We start from the raw sequence: 23,092 nt of genomic DNA on the forward strand, positions 1-23,092 counted from the left end.
TCACAACGACCATCAGTGTGCTAACGAGGTGAACAGGGACACCACCTGCCCATGCACACCCCTCACACACTAGAGAAACAATAAGAGCAGCAGTCGTTCCATTTGACAGCACTTGAAGAGTGCCTCAACAAATTGTAGCAGCAGTAGGCCCATAGACTAGCCCTACACTGAATGAATATGTTATGTCCATGGGCATTGTTCAAGAAAAAAAATCAGTCTGCATTGTGCCTTTTTGGTAGATATACCAATCACGAGCTTTCACTTGCTGTGCGTAACTCCGCATGGACGCATGGCGTGCGCACATAGAACACGCAGACACACTAACTAATTACCATCGCAGATGCTATTACCCTCACTGTCGATATGCAAATCAACTAATCCATTCAACATGTAAGCATATTTCCGATATGAGACCAATGTGGGGGTTTTCTGACTGCCTTAACAGGGTATTGGGGAGGATCTCTCTGATTTGTGCCTTAACACCCAAGACATCTGTATAGTACTAGACCAAACAATGTAACACGTAATCAAGACTTACACATGATTGTCGTTTCTTTTCAAATTCTGTGTTAACTCCAAGTGCTTTTCAATAATATCAGGCTATGAAGATGGCCAACCGCTAATGGCAGGTGCACACTATTTGACTTACCTTTTCTAAAGAAAAAACGTCTGGTGTATAAAAATAAACAAGTTTAGAAGTGCAATACATTTAAAAATCTTAACCTACGTCTAACGGTAGAGATGATTTAATGTGTCAACTTTGAAATTGTTGACCTAACGGTCCCTATAAAATAGACATGAATACATAAACCACAATGAAATGTATCAGATTTGGTCTGGTTCTAGTGGGAGAATAAAGTATAAACTAATAGTTGTTTTATTGTGAGAATAAGGAGTAAGCGTGACTATATGGTAATGTACATGCATATACTTAAATCAATAGTGACTGCAATAGCAATCGTGTAAAAACAGGGAGTAACAGATCCATGAGCGATGCGCGCATATAAATTATGCAGTGGGAGGATGAGAGATTTGCAGTACAATTTAAGGTTCGCACGTCTCAAGGATTGGCCATACAGCAGGAAAAGAACAATACCCTAAAGAATTTAAGTGGCCATCTGGCATCAGGGCTTGCGACATGGAAGAAGGGACATGTGGAGAAAGAGTGTGCCATTTCTTTCACCTGCAAATGCGGATTGGTGGCAAAATGAACGCTCCCAGACCCCCCACGTTCTTATTGACAAAGTTACATTCTTCTTTTTCAGTTAAATGCCTATTATCCTTCTCGTGCCGAAACCCATTCGAATGGTTATTTGTAGTTCCAAACTCTATTAGCCCTTCGTTCTATCTGTAGCCCTAACCAATTAAGACCTATAGTCTACACAGAAAAAACACTTATTAGTCAAAAATGGCACTATCTTTATATAAATTATAGATATATTTATCTTTATACAATATTTATCTTTATACACTATCTTTACTTCAGATAAGTCTTTAGACATGAATGAAAAACGAATCAACTAGTTAAGTACACAGTAGTGGTATATGGTTATTGACTATAGTCACTTTTTCACAGCATTTCATAGTTCATTTTGGTTCCATATTTCATGGAGTTGTGAATGCTATAGTCTGTACCTGCAGTAGTTTGAATTGAATGAATTCTGCCCTGAGTAGTGCACTTTCCTCCAGAAACAGATGGTCTATCTATATTGTGTCGCCCCAAGGCATCCAATTTTACCATCAAAATTATTCATTAAATCTGTCCCAAGGGCTTGCCATTGCCCACCCACTGATAGAATTCCCTTCATGATATAACTTTTTTTCCTCTCCTTTGTCCAGTGCATCATACAGTGACAGTTGATCTGCCTGTAGGGGAGACTAAGTATATAACACACCACACATAGACAAGCAGGCTTTTATTGGCAATAGTTTGGTCTGCACTGTAACGGTTGGCATTATAATGGAATCAAAAGGATGAAAGACCATCTATGTATTAATACTGTCTCGGCCCATTTTATTAAGCTAGGACGGAATGGTTGTGAGATTTAATAAATAGACCTACTAAGAAGTCAAACATGGATGGATTTCTATCACGACCTCAGCAGAACTTCATTCAGGACAATTTTCTGTCTAGGTTCACTATAGGACATGTTAATAGCAGAAACATCACATTCCCTCTACATGACTGACTTACTCTAGACAAGATACTTGATGTTTCTTGACATGTAGTTGGTTCAAAGCCAGTTAGTGCAGTAGCATAGAGGTTTATTTGCCTCTACCCAGAATATGAGGACCATTCTGAATGTAACATAGACCAACACTGAAACATAGTAACGATCACCAGCATGATAAAGGACGTGTTTGTGGAGCAGCACATGAGCCGTTATTTCCCTCTTTGTTGGCCAGAATACCAAGCCCGTCTTATCACACTGACTCACTCGCACAATGACCAGTAAGACCAGTCAACCGGACCTCTACAAAGCACTAGAACCCAGCAGTGTCCCTATAGCAACACCTCTCTCCTCTCCCCTCACCCACCTCCAAAAGCACCACAATGACTGCCACAAAGACCCCCACACTTACACACTACACTTAGAGAGGGGGTGCTATTGTCATGAGCACCCAGGCAGAAGGCAGGCAGGGCCCAGATGGTCATCTGGTCTTTTATCTGTGTGCCTACTACTACTGAAGGAATGGAAGGATCCCCGGAAGGCAAGCGGGATGAGGTCACCATCTGCTGCAGCTGAGGTCATCTGTCCAAAGCTCTGGTATTAGCCACGCCACTGGTCCTCCCATCCACCATCCCCCAAGGTCCAAGACATGAGAGGGGAAGGGGGATCTAGGTGCAATTAACTCTTCCCTCCCTTTGGTCTTCATGGAATAGAGTCTACTCCGGGGGGGGGGGGGCATGGTTAATGTTGTGGGTTTTAAAGGGACAGGACAATGTATCTTCGATGTTATAGCCCTTTAAGGCACCTTCCACACATACAGCTTCCAATGGGACATTTATATGACCTAACTTGGAAGTAATAATCTATAACTAATTATTAATGCAAGATCCATGGTTGAACAGAATTGTTTGACAATCACCCCCCAAAAAGTTATGGATATTTGCCACATTCATTTATTGGCAATGCAAAATCTTTATAAAAACAGGATAGCTACACAATTTGATTGCACTGAAAATCTACATAAAAGCCCTCACCCCGGCCCCAACACTTTAGTTTACGTTTTGACGGTACATACATGGAGAACTTTTGAAAACATATTGTGTTATTATAACTGAATACTTTTAGTATGGACATCATTCCATATTCACCATCAAAACATAGCTACCTTTATACTGAAGTGTTTGCTTTGCATATCAACATATTTCAATCAAATTGAATACTACCTTTACTTTTTGATATTGTAACATTCCAATACTCTTACACAGCTGGAATAATGGTATATATGCACTTCAATCTTATTTCCTTTTGATTGAGGGGAAAGAGTTTGAATATGGCGCTTGCTCACATTTCCAAAAAAAGTTCCCCCGGAACATTGACAATTGCAGTAAATGAGAATTCAGAAACATAATCATATCCAGGATCTATGAAAAATATGTCCTGTCTGTGTATCTAGCTGGCTTGTCCTGTAGGCTAAGGCACTGTTCTGTTCTAGGGAAGGGAGCACTGCCGCTACCTCGCTCTCCAACCAAGGTGCATGAATTGAGGAGCAAACTGAAGCAGAGAGGAGATATAGCAACTCTTGGGAGGACATTGGAATTAAATACAATTATCTTTGTTTAAAGTAGAAGGCCAAAAGCTGAAATGTGTTGGTTCCACTTTTAACAATTTATTTTTTATTTTTTATTTAATTCGATTGTCCTCCAAGAGTTGCTAAATCTCCTGTCTATACAGTTCTTTTCTAGGGCAGGGTTTCCCAAACTCGGTCCTGGGGCCCCCACTGAGTGCACGTTTAGTTTTTGCCCTAGCACTATACAGCTGGTTCATTATCATGAAGAACACTGATCTCAGAATAAGACAGAGAGAAAGCGCCAAAGTGGTTTTGGTGTTTCTTGGCTTCAGGAGCTCTTGTCCTGGCTGAGGCTGGGGTTGAGGGGTGGATGGATGGTCGATTCAGGAGCTCTTGTCCTGGCTGAGACTGGGGTTGAGGGGTGGATGGATGGTCGATTCAGGAGCTCTTGTCCTGGCTGAGACTGGGGTTGAGGGGTGGATGGATGGATGGTCGATTCAGGAGCTCTTGTCCTGGCTGAGACTGGGGTTGAGGGGTGGATGGATGGATGGATGGTCGATTCAGGAGCTCTTGTCCTGGCTGAGACTGGGGTTGAGGGGTGGATGGATGGATGGTCGATTCAGGAGCTCTTGTCCTGGCTGAGGCTGGGGTGCAGGGATGGATGGAGGGTTGCGGTGGAGAGCTGCTCGTAGCTGGGTAGGCTATCCTGGCTGGGGACACCTGCCCCACCCTGTGACCTCCTCCTACCTTGCCCCTGTGCTCCCCCCATGTCCCCCTGCCCCTGGATTGTCCCAGACAACAGCTGGGTAAGGGACTCTGCGATTTGGTTGAGCGTCTGGTCCATGCGTTGTATCTGTAAGTAGATGGACAAACAGAAAAGTCAATGCTGTACAGACCAATATAATATAATTAATAGATACTCTTTCTATTTTATTGTCTGTTTTTGCAGAACATGGAAATGTGTATTCTAATGTTCTCGTTATCGGCCTTTTTCAGGCAAATCACCAAATCCTCTTCATCTTGGGAAAACAAACCAAGACATTATCATACCACATTAAATGATCAAAAGAGTTTTAATGAAAGCCAAAACAAATAGAAAACTTGAAAAGTTTTGTAAATGAAAATCCACCCTGGCTGTCAACTCCTTTCTAGGGATATCATTAGGGGACTGATTATGTCGGTGTAGAGTGAATTCACTCCTATCAGACCTCTGTGCTGGAGAAAAAAACCTGACTGTCCTGTGCAAAGCATCAGTCTGAGCACAGTTGATCCAAATTGATGGCTTTTCTATAGTCAAACTGACTTGGCACAAACAGATTTTGGTCAAACCGATTTGGCACAAAATGGCTGCTGTGTGTCACTGAGTTGGGTGCTTAACATTGGCTGTGGTAAGGTGGCACAAAATGGAGGGCTTTGAAATCTGGTTAAAGGCACAATAGAAATGGCACCTGTAGATGAGTAGCTGTACTCTGTTCAGAAAGCAGAGGGTGTAACATGGAGTAACATCCTACCTTGTCCTCCATCCTGTTGAGTCTGGAGCCGATGGTGTTGGTGCCTTTGTCTTTGGCTTTGTCTTTGGCCCCAGGAGCATCATGGTCCAAGTCATAAACCAGCGAAACAAGAAGACGTAACAAGAAACAAGAAGAGACGTAAGATGCTGTAAGATACAGTAGAGATATAGTACTGTGTCCAGCCCCTCTAAGATGCTGTAAATTACAGTAGATATAGTACACTGTGTCCAGCCCCTCTAAGATGCTGTAAATTACAGTAGAGATATAGTACAGTGTCCAGCCCCTCTAAGATGCTGCAAATTACAGTAGAGATATAGTACACTGTGTCCAGCCCCTCTAAGATGCTGTAAATTACAGTAGAGAACTGTTTACCTGAGCTAGTCTGGAAGAGGGTCAGCTTCCCTAGAGACTGGTCCAGTCTAGAGGAGAATTAAACACATTGAATGCAGTGCATTGGGTTATATACAGGTGCAGTCACGGCACAGCATGCCGCACTTAACTGGGTCAAAATCTGAGAGAAAGGCAGACACAAAATGTAATTTCCGTGGTGATGAGGATATTTATTGTTTCAATTTAATGCAGTAAAAAAAAAATGTCTGTGGATTTTGACCTAGACGAGTGTGACAAAAAAAAAAGACTGCATCCCCACTGGGCAAAAACTGGTTGAAACAACATTGTTTCCACATCACTTAAACCCTCAAAAATCTATGTGATGACGTTGTATCAACGTAGAAAACTAATTGGTTTTGCAAAACATCACCAACGTGAGGGAATTCATCTTTTTTTCACCCAACTTTTAACCTAAATCTAATGACATGGTGATTTTTTGTTGTTGATTTGACGTTGTATTCACATTAGTTGACAACTCAACTAAATGTAAATCAAAACTAGATGTTGAACTGACGTCTGTGCCCAGTGGGTCTGTAGTGTGCAAGTCATATGCACTTTAATCAGTGAGTTAATTGCAATGGATGAGCTAACCCGCATAAAGACCTTGATATCAATTTGAAATGAACGGGACTTAAGAGACAGCTTGAGATGCAGCCCACCTCCTCTGTAGCTCCTTGATGCGCACCATGAGATTCAGGTGTCCTTGGGAATACTGCTCGATCACGTCTCGCACGTCATAGGGCTTACGTGCTTGCTGCAGAACACACACAGTGTTAATCACCCTCAGCAGTAAAAACTCTAAAGAAGTCAACAGATCAAAAAGCGGACATCTTGTAAAATAAGTCTTTCTAACAGTTTGTGAAAAGAAGTTTGAGTTGCAGACTAGAGAATATATGAAAAGATTTCTCTCTGATGTAAGCACATCAGACAGTCATACCACACACACACACACAATTATTGAAAGCAGTCAAGACAATACACAGACACCCCCCCCAAAAAATGACATATTGCAGCTTTAAAGCTGAGAACTATGACTTAAAACACTCATGGTGTTAGCCCACTTTAATCTGAGAGCTATGCTATTTATATTTTTGACAACTTTTACTGCACTACATTCCTAAAGAAAATATTGTACTTTTTACTCCATACATTTTCCTTGACACCCAAAAGTACTCGTTAGGAAAAGTCCAATTCACACACTTATCAAGAGAACATCCCTGGGCGTCCCTACTGCCTCTGATCTGGCGGACTCAAATGCTTTGTTTGTAAAATATGTCTGAATGTTGGAGTGTGCCCCTGGCGTTTCATAAATTAAAATAACAAGAAAATGGTGCCATCTGGTTTGCTTAATATAAGGAATTTGGAATGATTTATACTTTGACTTTTGATACTTAAGTATATTTTAGAAATTATATTTACTTTTGATACTTAAGTATATTTTAAACCAAATACTTTTAGACTTTTACTCAAGTAGAATTTTACTGGGTGACTTTTACTTGAGTCATTTTCTATTAAGGTATCTTTACTTTTACTCAAGTATGACAGGTACTTTTTCCACCACTGATGTTCAGTATCTATCCTTCATGAGCCACTAGGTGTGTTTGACTGTAGAGTCAGGTTCTCTGTGTGTGCCGTGCAGTGTGCTAACAGGGTAGAGCAGTGCAGCAGTGGGCCTGTAGCCAGTAGAGTAGCTACCTCAGCTGAACTCAGGCCTCAACTGACGTGGACTTAGATGTTACGGTACTTCAACACAGCCTCACAGTAGATGGTGTTCCAAGGATATATATATATATATGTCACCAGATCAAACACATCTACTTCACACCAAACATAAAGACATTCTGCACACACACACACACACACACACACACACACACACACACACACACACACACACACACACACACAACCATAATAACACTACAATCCAAAACCAAGTCCAAATCCCCCCCACCACCACCCTCCCACCCCCCACACACACACACACAACTGAGAACCCAGACACACACAGACTCAAAGGCAAACACACAACTTGAGTGATGTCCGCTGTTCTGCTTTTCAGCCTGAGGGAAGAGTCTCTTCATTGATTGACTATGTTAGTTTTAGGTTGAGCTCCACAACACACGCTCAGACAGCAGTGTGAAGCTGCCTGTTTGTCCTGGAGTCCCAGTGTGACTTGATCAAGGCAGCCTGTGCGGAAGGCAAACAGTCACACCGAAGTGAGGACAGGCAGACCCGTTAAGAGGACGTGAGGACAGGCAGTCCCATTAAGAGGTGGGTAAACAGCCATCAGCGTGACATCATTGTCCCAAGCGCTACCTAGCGCTAGTCTGCGGCTAACAGCCTGCTGATAAAACAGGATATGCTGTGTGTTGACTGCTGAGGGCAACCAGAAAGAACCAGGATGGGGGGGTGAGAGAGGAGGGAAGAAGGGGGGACGTCTGAATGTATGGAGTGGATTGTAATGTTGTTAGGGTAGAGAGGGAAGGAGGAAAGAGCTGAAATAGCAGTAGCCTTCATACCTGGGTGCAAATACATGTGTATTTTAGTATTTATTTAAATACTTTTTTCTGTGTATTTGAGTATTTTCAAATAAACAGCCCAAAACAAGTACTTTTATTTGAGGATTTGAATGGTTATTTGTAAAAACATATCGTCGACCTAAATGTATGTGAAAGTACTTTCAAATTATTCAAATGCATGGGTTAAATGCATTCGAGTCAATGTATTTGAGTATTTGTTTTATACTTTCCAAGTGTATTTACAAATACATTTCAATATTTAACTACTTGTTTTTTTTCAAATATCTGAATACTTGTTTTGAAATGTACTGAAAAGTAATTAAAATTCCTGAAATAGTATTAGAACCCAGGTGTGGTAGCCTATACCAGAATGTAGGTAGTGGTATCTGTCAATACAGTGGATCGTTCTGCTGGTCAAAAACACTCCTACAAACAACGTACCCACCTGGAATCTCTTCTTGGCGACAAAGTAGCGCATCCGTAGGATCACGTGGATAGCTGCTCTGTGAGTCTCCTGCAGCCTGCGTGAGATAGATGGCTATGAGTGATTTTTATAGCAAAGTATTCATAAAGTATTCACACCCCTTTACTTTTTACACATTTAGTTGTGTTACAGCCTGAATTTAAAATAGATTAAATCTAAAAAAATTTGTGTCACTGGCCTACACACAATACCCCATAATGTCAAAGTGGAATTGTGTTTTTCTATTTTTGTTTACAAATTAATTAAAAATGACAAGCTGAAATGTCTTGAGTCAATAAGTATTCAACCCCTTTGTTATGACAAGCCTAAATATGTCCAGGAGTAAAACAGTTTCTTAACAAGTCACTTAATAAGTTGCATGGACTCACTCTGTGTGCAATAATAATATATTTGTGAATGACTACCTCATCTCTCTACACCACACAAACAATTATCTGTAAAGTCCCTTAGTCGAGCAGTGAATTTCAAACACAGATTCAACCACAAGGACCAGGGAGATTTTCCAATGCCTCACAAAGAAGGTCACCTATTGGTATACGGATAAAAATAAAAAGCAGACATTGAATATCCCTTTGAGCATGGTGAAGTTATTAATTACACTTTGGATGGTGTATCAATACACCCAGTCACTACAAAGATACAGGTGTCCTTCCTAACTCAGTTGACAGAAAGGAAGGAAACTGCTCAGGGATTTCACCATGAGGCCCATGGTGACTTTAAAACAGTTACAGAGTTGAATGGTTGTGATAGGAGAAAACTGAGGATGGATCAACAACATCTGTAGTTACTCCACAATACTGATCTAAATAACAGCGTGAAAAAAAGGAAGCCTGTACAGAATAGAAATATTCCAAAACATTAATCTGTATGCAACAATGCACTAAAGTAATACTTCAAAACAATGTGGCAAAGCAATTCACTTTTCGTCCTAAATACAAAGTGTTATGTTTGGGGAAAATACAATAAAACACATTACTGAGTACCCCTCTCCATATTTTCAAGCACAGTGGTGGCTGCATCATGTTATGGGTATGCTTGTAATCGTTAAGGACCGGGGGAGTATTTCAGGATAAAAAATAAAATGAATGGAGCTAAACACAGGCTAAATCCTAGAGGAAAACCAGGTTCAGTCTGCTTTCCACCAGACACTGGGAAATTAATTAACCTTTCAGCAGGACAATAGCCTAAAACACAAGGCCAAATATACACTGGAGTTGCTTACCAACTATCCAGGAATATTCTCAAGTCAAAACTAGTCAAGTAAACCATACAGTCACAAGGAAATTAATTTGTACAGTACCCTACAACAGTGGTTCTCAACTGGTTTTGCCTCGGGACCCAAATTGAACCAGGTCGTCTCAGTCGCACCCCAATATTCGCATCGCGAAAAATAATCGTCAAAATACAATCTGGAAAACTATATTTGTATTTTCAAAGGCTATATTGATAGTAATTGTAGCAATTATATGACAAGGGAACAACATTCCCAACTCTTTCATTGTCAATAATACCATTTTGCCCATATGAAGAATGTTAATAAACTCACTGGCTTGAGACCACAAAATCAACTAACATAGTACTGATAATAGTTCTATACTGGAAATACTGTGATTGAAGAAAACATTTTCAGAAATTAAATTACTCATAAAAATATGTGTTATCATGACTACATACTTTCTCCTTGTTTTAAGTTATTTGAGTTCAGACCAGAGTATTTCTTCATACATTATTATATTTTTTACTCCCATGACCCACTCAAAACCTCCCTCGACCCAAATTTTGGTTGCGACCCACCAGTTGAGAATCCCTGCCCTAGAGCATGAGGGTAATTCTGTAGCTGAAGAGTGTCAGGGTGTGTCAGCATAAATGCTGCCTAAATTGACCCCGGCCTCATTTCTTCTGAATAAACAGATTGAGCCAGATTGAGATGGGGCCATTCCCTACAGACTACACTTCTAGCAGAGAGTTTAGGGCTGATTATCTTATGAGGCTTCATTCACAGCAATCACTGCCCACTGGACACAGACAAGTTTAATGTTTAGTTTTGATTTACATTTGGTTGAATTGTAAACTAACGTGAAATAAATGTAAAATTACCAAAAAAATGAACCATGTCATTGGATTTAGGTAAACATTTTGGTGAAAAAGGCAAAATTCCCTTATGTTGACTTTTTGCGAAACCAGTCAGTTTTCCACATTGATTGAACGTCATCACATAAACATTTATCGGTTGAAATTACATGGAAACAACATTGATTCAACCACTTTTTGCCCAGTGGGTGTCAACTAAGTGGTTTTGCAACATACAGTAAATAAATATATTGATGAATATGTATGTGGCTCAGAAACATTTATGTTTTATACTCAATGTCTCTGTCATTTGCCTCTGATAAAGTGGCTCAAAAAACACGGGTGGTTCCAAACCTTTAGTGGATCTGTCTTTGAGTGTCGTTGTAAACACTAAGCTCAGAGTAGTGCTTTCACTAAGTGGTGGATGGTCCTGGTGCTTAGCATCCATTAGAGGGAACCTGTAGTCTGTCAGGTCTCATCACCCTGATAGAACCTGTAGTCTGTCAGGTCTCATCACCCTGATAGAACCTGTAGTCTGTCAGGTCTCATCACCCTGATAGAACCTGTAGTCTGTCAGGTCTCATCACCCTGATAGAACCTGTAGTCTGTCTGGTCTCATCACCCTGATAGAACCTGTAGTCTGTCAGGTCTCATCACCCTGATATAACCTGTAGTCTGTCAGGTCTCATCACCCTGATAGAACCTGTAGTCTGTCTGGCCGCTTCACCCTGATAGAACCTGTAGTCTGTCAGGTCTCATCACCCTGATAGAACCTGTAGTCTGTCAGGTCTCATCACCCTGATAGAACCTGTAGTCTGTCAGGTCTCATCACCCTGATATAACCTGTAGTCTGTCAGGTCTCATCACCCTGATAGAACCTGTAGTCTGTCTGGTCTCATCACCCTGATAGAACCTGTAGTCTGTCAGGTCTCATCACCCTGATAGAACCTGTAGTCTGTCAGGTCTCATCACCCTGATAGAACCTGTAGTCTGTCTGGCCGCTTCACCCTGATATAACCTGTAGTCTGTCAGGTCTCATCACCCCGATAGAACCTGTAGTCTGTCAGGTCTCATCACCCCGATAGAACCTGTAGTCTGTCAGGTCTCATCACCCCGATAGAACCTGTAGTCTGTCAGGTCTCATCACCCCGATAGAACCTGTAGTCTGTCAGGTCTCATCCCCCCGATAGAACCTGTAGTCTGTCAGGTCTCATCACCCTGATAGAACCTGTAGTCTGTCAGGTCTCATCACCCCGATAGAACCTGTAGTCTGTCAGGCCTCATCACCCTGATAGAACCTGTAGTCTGTCAGGTCTCATCACCCCGATAGAACCTGTAGTCTGTCAGGTCTCATCACCCCGATATAACCTGTAGTCTGTCTGGTCTCATCACCCTGATAGAACCTGTAGTCTGTCTGGTCTCATCACCCCGATAGAACCTGTAGTCTGTCTGGTCTCATCACCACGATAGAACCTGTAGTCTGTCAAGTCACATCACCACGATAGAACCTGTAGTCTGTCAAGTCACATCACCACGATAGAACCTGTAGTCTGTCAGGTCTCATCACCCTGATAGAACCTGTAGTCTGTCTGGCCGCTTCAACCCGATAGAACCTGTAGTCTGTCAGGTCTCATCACCCTGATAGAACCTGTAGTCTGTCAGGTCTCATCACCCCGATAGAACCTGTAGTCTGTCAGGTCTCATCACCCTGATAGAACCTGTAGTCTGTCAGGTCTCATCACCCTGATAGAACCTGTAGTCTGTCAGGTCTCATCACCCTGATATAACCTGTAGTCTGTCAGGCCGCTTCACCCTGATAGAACCTGTAGTCTGTCTGGTCTCATCACCCTGATAGAACCTGTAGTCTGTCAGGTCTCATCACCCCGATAGAACCTGTAGTCTGTCTGGTCTCATCACCCTGATAGAACCTGTAGTCTGTCAGGTCTCATCACCCTGATAGAACCTGTAGTCTGTCTGGCCGCTTCAACCCGATAGAACCTGTAGTCTGTCAGGTCTCATCACCCTGATAGAACCTGTAGTCTGTCAGGTCTCATCACCCTGATAGAACCTGTAGTCTGTCAGGTCTCATCACCCTGATATAACCTGTAGTCTGTCAGGTCTCATCACCCTGATATAACCTGTAGTCTGTCTGGCCGCTTCACCCTGATAGAACCTGTAGTCTGTCAGGTCTCATCACCCTGATAGAACCTGTAGTCTGTCAGGTCTCATCACCCTGATATAACCTGTAGTCTGTCAGGTCTCATCACCCTGATATAACCTGTAGTCTGTCAGGCCGCTTCACCCTGATAGAACCTGTAGTCTGTCAGGTCTCATCACCCTGATATAACCTGTAGTCTGTCAGGTCTCATCACCCTGATAGAACCTGTAGTCTGTCTGGTCTCATCACCCTGATAGAACCTGTAGTCTGTCTGGCCGCTTCACCCTGATAGAACCTGTAGTCTGTCTGGTCTCATCACCCTGATAGAACCTGTAGTCTGTCTGGTCTCATCACCCTGATAGAACCTGTAGTCTGTCAGGTCTCATCACCCCGATAGAACCTGTAGTCTGTCAGGTCTCATCACCCTGATAGAACCTGTAGTCTGTCAGGTCTCATCACCCCGATAGAACCTGTAGTCTGTCAGGTCTCATCACCCCGATAGAACCTGTAGTCTGTCAGGTCTCATCACCCCGATATAACCTGTAGTCTGTCAGGTCTCATCACCCTGATAGAACCTGTAGTCTGTCAGGTCTCATCACCCCGATAGAACCTGTAGTCTGTCAGGCCTCATCACCCTGATAGAACCTGTAGTCTGTCAGGTCTCATCACCCCGATAGAACCTGTAGTCTGTCAGGTCTCATCACCCCGATAGAACCAGCAGCACACCACTCTGATCTGGGGAGGACTGAGAAGGGGAACTTGGGACATCCACCATAGAGGAAGAGGAATTGAAAGGGGGGGTGTGACTGGGTATGCAACTAAAAGTATATTTCATTCTGTTACTGGGTAGGCAACTAAAAGTCTATTTCATTCTGTTACTGGGTAGGCAACTAATAGTCTATTTCATTCTGTTACTGGGTAGGCAACTAATAGTCTATTTCATTCTGTTACTGGGTAGGCAACTAAAAGTCTATTTCATTCTGTTACTGGGTAGGCAACTAAAAGTCTATTTCATTCTGTTACTGGGTAGGCAACTAAAAGTCTATTTCATTCTGTTACTGGGTAGGCAACTAAAAGTCTATTTAATTCTGTTACTGGGTAGGCAACTAAAAGTCTATTTCATTCTGTTACTGGGTAGGCAACTAAAAGTCTATTTCATTCTGTTACTGGGTAGGCAACTAAAAGTCTATTTCATTCTGTTACTGGGTAGGCAACTAAAAGTCTATTTCATTCTGTTACTGGGTAGGCAACTAAAAGTCTATTTCATTCTGTTACTGGGTAGGCAACTAAAAGTCTATTTCATTCTGTTACTGGGTAGGCAACTAAAAGTCTATTTCATTCTGTTACTGGGTAGGCAACTAATAGTCTATTTCATTCTGTTACTGGGTAGGCAACTAAAAGTCTATTTCATTCTGTTACTGGGTAGGCAACTAAAAGTCTATTTCATTCTGTCATCCCTGCACTCTTGCAGTAATCTTACCACCCCTACACAACCAAACACACCAAGCCTAAACCTAGAAGACCCTGCACTAACTTTAACCCCTGGCCTAGACAACCAAACACACCAAACCTAAACCTAGAAGACCCTGCACTAACTTTAACCCCTGGCCTAGACAACCAAACACACCAAGCCTAAACATAGAAGACCATGCACTAACTTTAACCCCTGGCCTAGACAACCAAACACACCAAACCTAAACCTAGAAGACCCTGCACTAACTTTAACCCCTGGCCTAGACAACCAAACACACCAAACCTAAACCTAGAAGACCCTGCACTAACTTTAACCCCTGGCCTAGACAACCAAACACACCAAACCTAAACCTAGAAGACCCTGCACTAACTTTAACCCCTGGCCTAGACAACCAAACACACCAAACCTAAACCTAGAAGACCCTGCACTAACTTTAACCCCTGGCCTAGACAACCAAACACACCAAGCCTAAACCTAGAAGACACTGCACTAACTTTAACCCCTGGCCTAGACAACCAAACACACCAAACCTAAACCTAGAAGACCATGCACTAACTTTAACCCCTGGCCTGGACAACCAAACACACCAAACCTAAACCTAGAAGACCCTGCACTAACTTTAACCCCTGGCCTAGACAACCAAACACACCAAACCTAAACCCAGAAGACCCTGCACTAACTTTAACCCCTGGCCTAGACAACCAAACACACCAAACCTAAACCTAGAAGACCCTGCACTAACTTTAACCCCTGGCCTAGACAACCAAACACACCAAGCCTAAACCTAGAAGACCCTGCACTAACTTTAACCCCTGGCCTAGACAACCACCCATGGATGTAATCACGCCCGCTCGCCCTCGCCCTCTCTCTAACTCTCTCTCCCCCTCTTTCACCAAAGTGACACTTGGGTGACAAGAGGAGAAATGACCTTGGTAGTGTGGGTCTGGACTGTGTCTGTCTGTTTGTCTTTCTGTTTGTTTGTTTGTTGGGGACAACAACAAGGCAAGCATATCAAAGGAGCTGAAAGTGACAGGAAAAGGTCATGTCATTACTGGTGTCAACACCCTGGTCTAAACAGCCACTCGCTCTCTCTCTGATCTCAGAGCAGCTGACACTGTGACCAACACAATGCTAGATGAGGACCTCTGGCAAGCAACGCTGACTCCTCCTACTTTCTTTAGGCCAAAAACAACCAAGATGAGTTAACATCTTTGATTTGACACGTTATGAATGTCTATAGGTGCTACTCAATCTTCATACTAGTAGCTGTCAATGACCGAGTGGGAGTCTTAAACCAAACTACAAACAGCAGCACTATCACAAAATGGCCGCCCCCTCCCCTGCTATCATTGTGCTAAAGATTGTGGAGTCATTTTGTCTGTTATCTACCAGGGAGCTGAACAGTAGCTGCCTGCCATTCATGACCTCTCCAGTGCCCTCCCCTGATGGGAAAGAACAGAGCTACCTCCTCGACTGCCCACCACTGCAATCAGGATAACATAAACAGGAACAAAATGGAACCTTATCTTCTTGGTCAAAATACACCACATGTTAACTCATCAAAACAATTGCAAGAAACATTAAAGGCCAGTAGGAAAATCCAGGAACGTTTTACAAATCACAAATAACTGCTGTGTCATCTGAGCAAAATCTGCCCATAATAAGCCTGCATCTATCTATAGCCAGTAGCTAGTAGACACCCATTTTTGGAGTCACAGGCCCCAATCAACCAATGATATACCTTACTATACCTGACAGTAGCCATTAGCCAAAACCATTAGCCTATAACACACAGAGATCACGAGAGGACCTGATGTCATAGATCCTCATAGTTACACAGTGTGCTGATAATGGCAGCCATTTTAGTGAAGGATAAATCAGTCTAATATGCCTAGAAAGTGATTCTTCTTTTTTTATATTTTTTTTACAATTTTGTACATTTAACCTTTATTTAACTAGGCAAGTCAGTTAAAACAAATTCTTATTTACAATGACGGCCTACCCCGGCCAAACCTGGACGATGCTGGGCCAATTGTGTGCCGCCCTATGGGACTCCCAATCACGGCCAGATGTGATACAGCCTGGATTCGAACCAGGGACTGGTTAAGATCGCTGCGCCACTCGGGAACACAGTGGTCCCTGCTTGTTTAATTAAGGAGCGTTGTTTAATGGGGCCGTGCTGGTTTCAAGGGGTTTAGCAGGTAATGGGGCAGAGAGAGGGTCCCAGTTAATGATGTCCCTGCATGCAATAGCCAGCCTGACCCATTACCCCACTGTTTAGTATGGAGCCTTCAGGGACAGGAACTCAGCCTCATTTACACCACTTTTCTCACAGAGGTCTATATCACAGTGGCTTTCACTATGCCCATGATACGCATACTATGCAAGTGTGTTTGTGTGTGTGTTTGCGCATGTGTTTTTGTGTCTATCTGTGTGTGTCCTCAGGGAGCTAAGTCTTCAGGTATCAGACAAGGTTAGTCATCATCAAGAGAGCTGCAACCGCTGTTACGGTAACTGAGGCGCAACCGCTGTTACGGTAACTGAGGAGCAACCGCTGTTACGGTAACTGAGGCGCAACCGCTGTTACGGTCACTGAGCAGCAACCGCTGTTACGGTAACTGAGGAGCAACCGCTGTTACGGTCACTGAGGCGCAACCGCTGTTACGGTCACTGAGGAGCAACCGCTGTTACGGTCACTGAGGCGCAACCGCTGTTACGGTAACTGAGGAGCAACCGCTGTTACGGTAACTGAGGAGCAACCGCTGTTACGGTAACTGAGGCGCAACCGCTGTTACGGTAACTGAGGCGCAACCGCTGTTACGGTAACTGAGGAGCAACCGCTGTTACGGTAACTGAGGAGCAACCGCTGTTACGGTAACTGAGGAGCAACCGCTGTTACGGTAACTGAGGATCAGGCTGGAAATAGAGCACAGACTGAAAGGGAAACAGACTCACTGTGATGATGTCATTATGATGGGACCATTCAGAAAGCAGGGTTATAATGATGTCATTATGAAAGGCGCAATCACAGAGCAGGGTTATGACAATGTCATTATGAAGGGACCAATCCGAGAGCAGGGTTATGATGATGTCATTGTGTCATTGACTCACTATGACACGTGGGTGATGGACCACAGACTGAAAGGGGGAAACAAACTGACTGTGACACGTGGGTGATAGACGACAGACTGTGAGGGGGAAACAAACTGACTGTGACACGTGGGTGATAGACCACAGACTGAAAGGGAAACAGACTGACTGTGACACGTGGGTGATAGACGACAGACTGAAAGGGAAACAAACTGACTGTGACACGTGGGTGATAGACCACAGACTGAAAGGGAAACAGACTGACTGTGTCACGTGGGTGATAGACGACAGACTGAAAGGGAAACAAACTGACTGTGACACGTGGGTGATAGACCACAGACTGAAAGGGAAACAGACTGACTGTGTCACGTGGGTGATAGACGACAGACTGAAAGGGAAACAAACTGACTGTGACACGTGGGTGATAGACGACAGACTGTGAGGGGGAAACAAACTCACTGTGACACGTGGGTGATAGACGACAGACTGAAAGGGAAACAGACTGACTGTGACACGTGGGTGATAGACGACAGACTGAAAGGGAAACAGACTGACTGTGACACGTGGGTGATGGACCACAGACTGAAAGGGAAACAGACTGACTGTGACACGTGGGTGATAGACGACAGACTGAAAGGGAAACAAACTGACTGTGACACGTGGGTGATAGACGACAGACTGAAAGGGAAACAAACTGATGTGACACGTGGGTGATAGACGACAGACTGAAAGGGAAACAGACTGACTGTGACACGTGGGTGATAGACGACAGACTGAAAGGGAAACAGACTGACTGTGACACGTGGGTGATAGACGACAGACTGAAAGGGAAACAAACTGACTGACACGTGGGTGATAGACCACAGACTGAAAGGGAAACAGACTGACTGTGACACGTGGGTGATAGACGACAGACTGAAAGGGAAACAAACTGACTGACACGTGGGTGATAGACCACAGACTGAAAGGGAAACAGACTGACTGTGACACGTGGGTGATAGACCACAGACTGAAAGGGAAACAGACTGACTGTGTCACGTGGGTGATAGACGACAGACTGAAAGGGAAACAGACTGACTGTGTCACGTGGGTGATAGACCACAGAATGAAAGGGAAACAGACTGACTGTGACACGTGAGTGATAGACCACAGACTGAAAGGGAAACAGACTGACTGTGTCACGTGGGTGATAGACGACAGACTGAAAGGGAAACAAACTGACTGTGACACGTGGGTGATAGACGACAGACTGTGAGGGGGAAACAAACTCACTGTGACACGTGGGTGATAGACGACAGACTGAAAGGGAAACAAACTGACTGACACGTGGGTGATAGACGACAGACTGAAAGGGAAACAAACTGATGTGACACGTGGGTGATAGACGACAGACTGAAAGGGAAACAAACTGACTGTGACACGTGGGTGATAGACGACAGACTGTGAGGAGGAAACAAACTGACTGTGACACGTGGGTGATAGACTACAGACTGTGAGGAGGAAACAAACTGACTGTGACACGTGGGTGATAGACGACAGACTGAAAGGGAAACAAACTGACTGTGACACGTGGGTGATAGACGACAGACTGAAAGGGAAACAGACTGACTGTGACATGTGGGTGATAGACGACAGACTGTGAGGGGGAAACAAACTGACTGTGACACGTGGGTGATAGACGACAGACTGAAAGGGAAACAAACTGACTGACACGTGGGTGATAGACCACAGACTGTGAGGAGGAAACAAACTGACTGTGACACGTGGGTGATAGACGACAGACTGTGAGGAGGAAACAAACTGACTGTGACACGTGGGTGATAGACGACAGACTGAAAGGGAAACAAACTGACTGTGACACGTGGGTGATAGACGACAGACTGAAAGGGAAACAGACTGACTGTGACATGTGGGTGATAGACGACAGACTGTGAGGGGGAAACAAACTGACTGTGACACGTGGGTGACTGGGGTCAGAACACACTGGTCCTCCTGGTCCAGATCGTCCCCAAAGCTGCTGTTCCTCTGGAGGGGACGAGGGGGCTGCACCTCCAACAAACCAGGGGTCTTTTTCACTGCCAACACACACACACAGTCCCAAGCATCGCAGGCACACACACACTCAGAATATGCATAGCCAAGTGACAGAAGATTTCCCTATGATCTTATAATGTAATTTTAAAAAATCCATGCAACCCTTTCACATTTATATATTTCTGTAGCGAAAACAAAACAGCTCAGTGCTTGTTACCTGGGAGTGGCGAGCTGAATGTAAGGGAGGAAAGAGAGGTCCAGGACTGCTGGGTATCTGTGAGACCAAGAAGAGGAGGGGAGGGAGGGATGGAGACAAACACACAAGAGGATCATGTAGCTAGCAATCTAGTAGATACATGATCCTCTGGGTGGGATGGGAAAGGCTGGGAGGCAGGCTTTCTATGGGTCATGGAGGGAGGTGGGAGCTAGGCGGGATGGGATGGGAAGCATGGTTTCTGGGTGGGAACGGAGGATGCAGGCAGGTGGATGGGGACTAAGGGGGCAGTGGGTTATCTTTGTATGCATTCAAATATATTTTTAGAAAGCCTTCTTTACATCAGCAGTTGTCACAAAGTGCTTTATAGAAACCCAGCCTGAAACACCAACATGGTACTGAGATAATCATGATAACAAGATAGAATGGTGGCACAATTGGGACATTTTGAAGGGGGTTCCAGAACCACTACAACCTCTATGCTGCTGCCAATGTGCTGGAACTCACACATTCAACTGAAGACTGATTTATCTGCAGTTGACTGACTAAAGGGTTATGTACCTATACACAACTGTACAGAAGGAGCAGGCAGTGAGAGACAGATATAACAGTAACCGAGACAGTGATTGGCCAAGAGGACAGCTGCAGTGATTGGTCAAGAGGACAGTAACAGCTGCAGTGATTGGTCAAGAGGACAGTAACAGATGCAGTGATTGGTCAAGAGGACAGTAACAGATGCAGTGATTGGTCAAGAGGACAGTAACAGATGCAGTGATTGGTCAAGAGGACAGTAACAGATGCAGTGATTGGTCAAGAGGACAGTAACAGATGCAGTGATTGGTCAAGAGGACAGTAACAGTGATTGGTCAACAGTGACTGGACAGGAGAAGTGGACACTAACAGGAGCTCACCACATCCTAGGGCTTCAGCTAAACAGAAGCCAGAAACAGCAGATAGGGAAAAAGAGGAGGAGAGAAAGAGAAACAGAGAGGGAAAGAGAATAGAGAGTGTGTTGAAAACCGTGGGAAACGTCTAATTCATGAATTAAATTAATCATAATTCAATTGACAAAAATGGAATTGGCTCTGATAAACCCTGGCAGAGTGCCATTAAAATGTGGGTGAACTGCCCCTTAGGCTACTCCAAGCCACTAAGATGCAGTGTAAATATATATAGGAGAGTACCCCTCTCCTACCTGTACACACAGTGCTGTAGACGTCAGAGCTGAGCTCCCTCCCACTATTGAACACAGAGTCGTAGGAGATACTGGGAACAGTGGGAGAACCAGGCCCGTCGTCCTTCTCACTGCTCTTCAACTTCCTCCTCAGCTTCACCTGTTTACAGAGGGACAGACGTGAATGGACGGATGGACAGATGGATGGATGGGCGGATGGATGATGGATGAATGGATGGGTGGGTGGGTATACGGATGGTGGATGGGTGGATGGGTGGGTGGGTGGATGGATGATGAATGGATGGGTGGGTCAATGGACGGACGGACAGCGGATGTCTGGATGGGTAAATGGAAGGGTGGGTAAATGGGTGGGTGGATAAATGGATGGGTAGATGAAAGGATTGATGAATGAATGAATGAAATAGCATCGATCTGATAACCAGTGATTGTATATGGACAGCTGACCGTTTTCTTGGGCTTGGGACTGGATACAGAGGAGCTGGGCAGAGCAGGTCTCCTCACAAACATTTTGAAGGTGGCCGAGTCAGGGTTCTCCACAGCAAAGACCCTCCAAGAAGTCTGGACAGAGAATGTGATCAGGAAGTAAACAGACATTAACATTGCAGGTGACTACTAGAATCTACACCACAGTTGACTCGAGATGAAGGTACTTTTAAGGAATAGTGAGGAACACATCTACCTAACCAAGCTCCACAGCATCTCCAGAATAATAGGTTTCCTGAAATTCAACAGTTGTTGTGAAGTAAAAGAGCATGCTGGTATAACAGAGATAAGAATGGGCCGAAAAGCTCACTTCACGGCTAGCTTGAAATGTCGCCAATTGTGCCATCGAATTGGATCCTTTTCTATAGCTCAACTGGTTCGTACGTTGTCAAGGAGGGCGGTCAAGCATGTTAGCGAGGCAGAGGGCCCCGGGTTTGAGCTGTGGAACAGACAGTTTACTCTGAGTTGTAATCAGAGAGGAGGAAGCTAATATTGCTTATCTAGCACACTGATGTCGGTTTCACTGGGACTGTCTCTGTCAGGCTCACCTGGATGAGAATGGCAGCTGCAGGGATCTGTCTGTTGAAGTGCTTCTGCCTCTGTTTCTGTTGAACCTTCAGGGCAAAGCCTGAACCTAGGATCCCCTGCAAACAAACGCAGAGGATTACTACACCTAGTACCATAAAGGGTTCTTCAATTGTCCCCTAAGGAGAACCCTCTGAAAATAACTATTTTGAGTTCCAAGTAGAACCCTTTCACCACCAAAGGGTTCTACCTGGAAGGAAAAAAGGTTATCCTATGGGGACAAATGAATAACCCTTTTTTTCTAAGAGTGTGCTTCACGGTGTTACTGATGAACAAACAGTATCTTTCCACCTGGTTACTGCACTTACAGCTGGTAGGGCGAAGAAGGAGATGGCAAAGACCGAGAAACACGATGCAATGGTTTTACCGATCCACGTCTGAGGTACCTTGTCTCCATAGCCTATAGTTGTCACGGTCACCTGCAAAAGACAAAAGACTGCTAGAAGAGTCATCCCAAACACCTGCCCTGTTAAGTGAAGCCAGACACACACACACACACACACACACACACACACACACACACACACACACACACACTCCAGTGGAGGCTGCTGAGGGGAGGACAGCTCATTATAATGGCTGTAACAGAGTAAATGGAACGGCATCAAACACCTGGAAACCATGGAAACCATGTGTTTGATGTATTTGATACCATTCCACTGATTCCGCTCTAGTCATTACCATGAGCCCGTCCTCCCCAATTAAGGTGCCACCAACCTCCTGTGAAACACACACACACACACACACACACACACACACACACACACACACACACACACACACACACACGCACACACACACACACACACACACACACACACACACACACACACACACACACACACACACACACACACACACACACACACACACACACACACACACACACACACACACACACACACACACACACACACACACACACAGCAGCCTTACCACCCCCCACCACAAGGCGTCAGCGTAGCTCTCAAACTCATTGGCTCCATTGCTGTCCACAGCATCCTTCTCTGCCAGGTACACAAAGTAGGAGGAGAAGATGAGCCCCAGGAAACCAATGTACAGCGTGGTGATGAGCTCCTGGAAACACACACGCACACACACACGCACGCAGGCACGCACGCACACAAAGGTCACACATACACAA

General features: G+C 44.2%; 1 protein-coding gene across 4 annotated transcripts in view; it reads right to left on the minus strand.

Moving 5' to 3' along the window:
• Positions 1 to 1,901: 1,901 nt before the first annotated feature.
• The window catches only part of LOC106593969 (potassium voltage-gated channel subfamily KQT member 1), a 51,618-nt gene continuing 30,427 nt past the window's right edge, over positions 1,902 to 23,092 (minus strand). Inside the window, exons 6-18 of one of the 4 annotated variants that reach the window (XM_045708593.1) lie at positions 22,885 to 23,025; positions 22,257 to 22,367; positions 21,912 to 22,007; positions 21,325 to 21,438; positions 20,881 to 21,019; positions 20,597 to 20,614; positions 19,689 to 19,745; positions 19,389 to 19,512; positions 8,607 to 8,682; positions 6,299 to 6,393; positions 5,622 to 5,668; positions 5,250 to 5,311; positions 1,902 to 4,591 (exon numbers count right to left, since the gene is read on the minus strand). In XM_045708593.1, coding sequence (XP_045564549.1) covers positions 4,358 to 4,591; positions 5,250 to 5,311; positions 5,622 to 5,668; positions 6,299 to 6,393; positions 8,607 to 8,682; positions 19,389 to 19,512; positions 19,689 to 19,745; positions 20,597 to 20,614; positions 20,881 to 21,019; positions 21,325 to 21,438; positions 21,912 to 22,007; positions 22,257 to 22,367; positions 22,885 to 23,025 — 1,314 coding nt within the window. In that variant the 3' untranslated portion in view covers positions 1,902 to 4,357. Of the gene's footprint in view, positions 4,592 to 5,249; positions 5,312 to 5,621; positions 5,669 to 6,298; positions 6,394 to 8,606; positions 8,683 to 16,434; positions 19,513 to 19,688; positions 19,746 to 20,596; positions 20,615 to 20,880; positions 21,020 to 21,324; positions 21,439 to 21,911; positions 22,008 to 22,256; positions 22,368 to 22,884; positions 23,026 to 23,092 lie in introns of those variants that run through there. The other 3 variants (XM_045708594.1, XM_045708591.1, XM_045708592.1) reach the window with 3 other exon arrangements.

Source organism: Salmo salar, chromosome ssa26 (genome assembly GCF_905237065.1).
Source record: "Salmo salar chromosome ssa26, Ssal_v3.1, whole genome shotgun sequence".
NCBI lineage: Eukaryota > Metazoa > Chordata > Actinopteri > Salmoniformes > Salmonidae > Salmo > Salmo salar.